Source organism: Arachis ipaensis, chromosome B02 (assembly GCF_000816755.2).
Source record: "Arachis ipaensis cultivar K30076 chromosome B02, Araip1.1, whole genome shotgun sequence".
Classification (NCBI taxonomy): Eukaryota; Viridiplantae; Streptophyta; class Magnoliopsida; order Fabales; family Fabaceae; genus Arachis; species Arachis ipaensis.
This window is the reverse complement of record NC_029786.2, coordinates 103,729,767-103,734,581: the sequence shown is the minus strand read 5'-3', so window position 1 is coordinate 103,734,581 and position 4,815 is coordinate 103,729,767. Positions and strand designations below refer to the sequence as shown.

The 4,815-nt window shown below is 33.7% G+C and overlaps 1 protein-coding gene and 1 non-coding gene across 3 annotated transcripts in view; both read right to left on the bottom strand.

The window, feature by feature from the left end:
• TRNAR-ACG lies at positions 1,426-1,498 on the bottom strand. Its single transcript has one exon. It is a non-coding gene; the product is annotated as a tRNA-Arg (tRNA).
• LOC107626124 (BTB/POZ domain-containing protein At1g03010) overlaps positions 1,738-4,815 on the bottom strand; it is a 3,951-nt gene continuing 873 nt past the window's right edge. Inside the window, exons 1-4 of one of the 2 annotated variants that reach the window (XM_016328913.2) lie at positions 4,206-4,463; positions 3,995-4,061; positions 2,712-3,920; positions 1,738-2,424 (exon numbers count right to left, since the gene is read on the bottom strand). In XM_016328913.2, the coding sequence (XP_016184399.1) occupies positions 1,888-2,424; positions 2,712-3,719 (1,545 nt within the window). In that variant the 5' untranslated portion in view covers positions 3,720-3,920; positions 3,995-4,061; positions 4,206-4,463 and the 3' untranslated portion in view covers positions 1,738-1,887. Of the gene's footprint in view, positions 2,425-2,711; positions 3,921-3,994; positions 4,062-4,205; positions 4,464-4,815 lie in introns of those variants that run through there. The other variant, XM_016328912.2, reaches the window with a different exon arrangement.

Sequence of the window (4,815 nt, the reverse complement as noted above, 5' to 3'; positions counted from 1 at the left end):
GGACGTGAAAGGAAAGTTCAAATGCTCTTTGGTTGAGCACTTTGGTTGAGTTGTGAGTTGTGACTCACTTTATCTTCCAGCTAAGTACTAATAAGTAATAACAAACCCACTCAAACAAGTCAAATTAAATGAGTTTAATTTTGATTTTATTAGGGTTTAAATATGGCGGTCTGAATATTACAAACCCTCTTTTAATTTGTAGTTATTCAAAAATTACAAAATGAAATTATGTTATACAATTAAAAACGATCTAATATAGATATTTAATTTATTTCAAGGATTTTGCACAAAAATAAAAAACCATTTTTTGTAAAACATGTTAATTAAAGATATTATTTGTAGATTTTATTCTTTGATGAATATTTGATTAATTAATTTAAACAATGAGATATTTATGCATTCTCATATCAAAACGTACTATTAAAACTATCAACTATTAACATGAAGTTCATCATCCAATAGATAGGAATTTTTATACTGAAATGATAACTCAAAGGAGGTATATTTTCACTGAAACCTTGTGCTTTGACCCTAACGTAGCAGGCTTCATATTCAGCTGTTTTAAAGTCGAAGAAGTGTCTCCGAAATCTACCAAACAATTTCCCAAGTTCTTCTCTCGATCTTTTCGGGTGATCTTGAAGAATTACTGGGTTCTCAATGTGTTTATATTTTTATCAAATAATATAATAAATTAGATATAAATAGCTATGATACTCTAATTAGAAATGACAACATTATTTGAATTCTGGAGTACCCATTTTGTTCTTTTCGTTTGGAGTGGATTTTTAGAGGCGACTAATAGGGTGAGTTTAAATTTGGATAATATCCATTTTGGTATATATATGAAGTCAGATGGGATATAAACTAAATCTCGAAACGATTCTTACTAAAAATAATGGGATCGGATCAAATATTGGCAATTTCTAAGTTTGGATACAATTCGCACGTTTGTGGATCCGATTGGATTGAATCTCGAATATATCTGCAAAACATATAAATATTTAAAATTTTTTTTTAAAAAAAATCAATAAAATACTATTTTTCTATTATTTTAAACATGTTTATTCTTATAATATTATTAAACATAATTTTTTTAAATAATAAAAATAAAATAATATAATATATATGATAATTATTAATTGAAATAAAACATAAAAATAATATTTACTTATTTATTTCTTTATTTTTGAATCTTATTTCTCACTCAAATACTTCTCTAAAAATTAAAATAAAAAAATAACCAATAATAATAAATTTGAGATTGGCTTAAATGATAAGTCTGTCACACTAAAATAAAATAGTCACAAGTTTAATAATTGGAGTTAACAAAATAATTTTTTTATAAAGTAAATTTTGGAAAGGAAAAGATAACCTATACAACTTTCTCTCAGATGTCCGTTATAGATAGTATAGATTAAAAAACTGCGACTCCACTGGGGATCGAACCCAGAATCTCTGGTTCCGTAGACCAGCGCCTTATCCATTGGGCCATGGAGTCACTGTTTCCCGTTTTCTAATTTTTACTATAAGTAACCAATATTTAATTGAAGTATAAAATAGTAAAATACAGAGAAAGCGTAAGCATAAGATAAAATTCGAGCATATCCTATTTCATATAAACACAATGATATTGTATTGCTAAACTCTAAAGCATGCGCGAAAGTGCAAAACCATGTCTAAATTAAGAATTAAGATACATTGTTCCCTTAATGATTCCTGCAACGAACACATATATGATATATCAATCCATAAACAGTGATAAAAGAAATTAAAAAATTATCCACAAGAAAAATAGGAAACAATCATGCCATGCATTGATACACACTATACATTATGTCATACTAATATATTTAGGGATATATATTACACATTATTATACTATACTAGTCATGAAACTGAGTGACGCCTTCTCCTAGGGAAAGGGAATCTGCTTTCTGAACTAGCACCATTTGGCTTAATGCTAGATATCCTAAATAGAATATTAATTTTGCTAAGTTTTCTTGACAATGATTTGAATAGCCTGCTTGCAGAGCGTGTCTTTACAAGCCCCTGCTTCATTGAAACGTGATCTTTCTCCAAATCAGTTAGCCTCATTCGCATTCTCGCAACCTCCAGCTTCAGCTCCCGGTTCTCTCTTCGCACCGAAGCGTAGTTGTCTCGCGGAGAAATGGCTCCGCTTCCTGCTCCGCTCCCCGAGCGTTGAGGGAACTGGCCGTTGAATCCTCCGCCGAAGAAGATCTGGTTGTGTCCTCCGTTCATTGCGTTTCGCAGCCGGATTTGCTCGAAGTAAAGAACTTGAACCGCCATTTGTACCGGCAGCCTTTCGTTTTGCGCTGCATGGCTGCATGCTTCTTGAGTCAGTTTCTGACAATCAATGGCCTTGCAAAGACGGTATCGATCTGAGTCCTTTATGTTTGGATGAACCTGCACAAGAAAAAAGCAAACAAATCAAAGACAATAGTCTAGTCTCTGTTAGAAATATAATTATTTATTCATACAGCTTCTCCTATCAACTTAAATTTTTGAAATTAGTAGTTTCATGACATAATATCAGAACTTTTATGATCGAAACGTCCATAAAATTTAGCTTAAGATCCTATCTGCTTGAATTTTTTGGGAGAAGTAGTTTCATGATAGACGAGCAATTCTTAGTTATTGTCTATCTAAGAATTTATCTTACCATGAAAACAAAATCGAGAAAGAATTCTTACCTTAAGGAAGATATCAACAGCTCTATAGAGTCCATCACTAACTACTCTGGCGTGATCTGGAAGTAGCTCTGCAAGCGATATAAACTTGGATGGTGACAAGTTTGGATCGAGTGCTACTTCGGTTAGAAAATTGTCCAGCAATTTTGAGACCTTAATAATTGAGCTTTGTTTTGGAGATCCAGGACTGTCATAGTCATAAACCATTTCGCTTTCGTCTCGCATTCGATTATCATCCTCCTCCTCCTCATCCAAGTTCAAGAAAATGGAAAATATCCTCACAATTGAATCTATGTCATACATTATTGCTGTGTTCTGCAAATTTTGCTGCGAATTTGTCGGAATTAGTATGTCTTCAAGGATTGCCTGATCAAGCTGTAGGCCAATCCTTCTCTCCAGATCGGATCTGCACGACGAAGAAGCGAACACAGCAATTGCAGCCTTCAACAAACTGGATAGAAACGCCATTGGAACGGGACTTTTCCTTGATTGCGTAGGCAGCAAGCTAACAATGGCTTCCACAATTATCCTCTGTCTCTTTTGCAACTCCAAGTCAGATGAACTTCCCTTGAAAAATTGAGGATCCTTGCTAATACTAACAATCCCCTGAAGCGAATTGTGCGCGTAATTTATCAAGATCTTGCTGATCATTTCTTGTTTTAGTCCCTTCGACTTCACGGCCGTCAGAACTCTCTGGAAGAATTCAAGGCTAAGAATATTGAGAGACTTCCCCCACCAATCCGACGGCGTCTCCGGTTCCATGCTAGAAATAGTCTTGGAAGGGAAGTTATGATCCAATTTCAACAATCCAGAGGTAAGCTGTTCTTTACATGCATTATTCGCAATCGCGTTGATTAGCCTGCTAACAAGGTTGATCTCTTCTGAGTATGGAAGAAGAGTTTCGCAGCGATGAAGCACGGTTATGGTGCTTGATGTGTTAGGTAGAACGGTATCCTTTAGATATGATTCAACTCTTGTTTCCAAGTTCTTCTCTGCATACTCCTCTGTCATTTCAAGAAAGTGTGATACACATTTTAGAATAGCAACATTGGAGAGTGTTAATTCAAGATTGATTCCATAGCAGAATTTCGCAGCTAGCTCGAACGATTCTAGGCCGCCCGGCACGTTCGCCAGACTTATGCGCGAAACCTTCGAGTCTTTAGCCTCTAACAGCAGTTTCCTTATTCTTCCACTCTTAGAAACCAGAGGAAACTGTGAAAAAAAAAATCCACATAACTTAGATATATGCTGAATAATGCAGAAACCTAATAGAAAAATGGTGTTACCTTGTGAAGTGCAAAGCTTGAAGATCCAACTTCAATTGTAAAATCACTAGATACATCAGAAATTGGCCTGGAACAAACAAATCTAGCTGAATAATTGAATGACTTAGACATGGTATTTAAAGCAAGAATTGCAGCAACACATTGTATTATAAATTATAGTTCTTAATCAAAAATGAAAATTATGTGTTTTCTTGGTGCAGCATGTACTTACAATCAATTCAATGCACAAAAATGAAGTTTCAATTTTTTTTTTTTTCTGTATGTGTTGTGTTGTGTGCACTCCACAAAACCAAAAGACAATATGTGATATTTCCATGATCTAGTGTTGCAGTTGAAGGATGGACCCAACTAAATAAAAACAACTTTTTTAGTGGGACTATATGTTTTGTCAGTTACTTCAGACAGTATGGTTACACAAGGTTAAGTCCAAATTTAATAATGGAGTATTGGTTGCGACACTTTATATGGTGTGGATGGAACCCCCTTAAAATTTAATCCATAATATCACTAGTGAAAAAATGAGAAATGGAAACTACACAAATATTTTCACATATCAATTGCAATTTCTGTAAAATTTTAGAGTAGAACTCAATTGTCAAAATTTGGTGCCTCCCAACTCATTTTGCACTTCCAAAATTACTTACATATGGCTTGACAATGAAAGAATAAAAAAATTCAGATGTGACTTGGGACAAATAGATGGTGAGGCATTTATCACACCAATTCTGTACTTATTTCACAGTTTTACTAATACCTACTATAAGGTGTAGTAATCCACATTTTTATTTTTTAAATAATAATAATATAAAATTAGTTAAAAT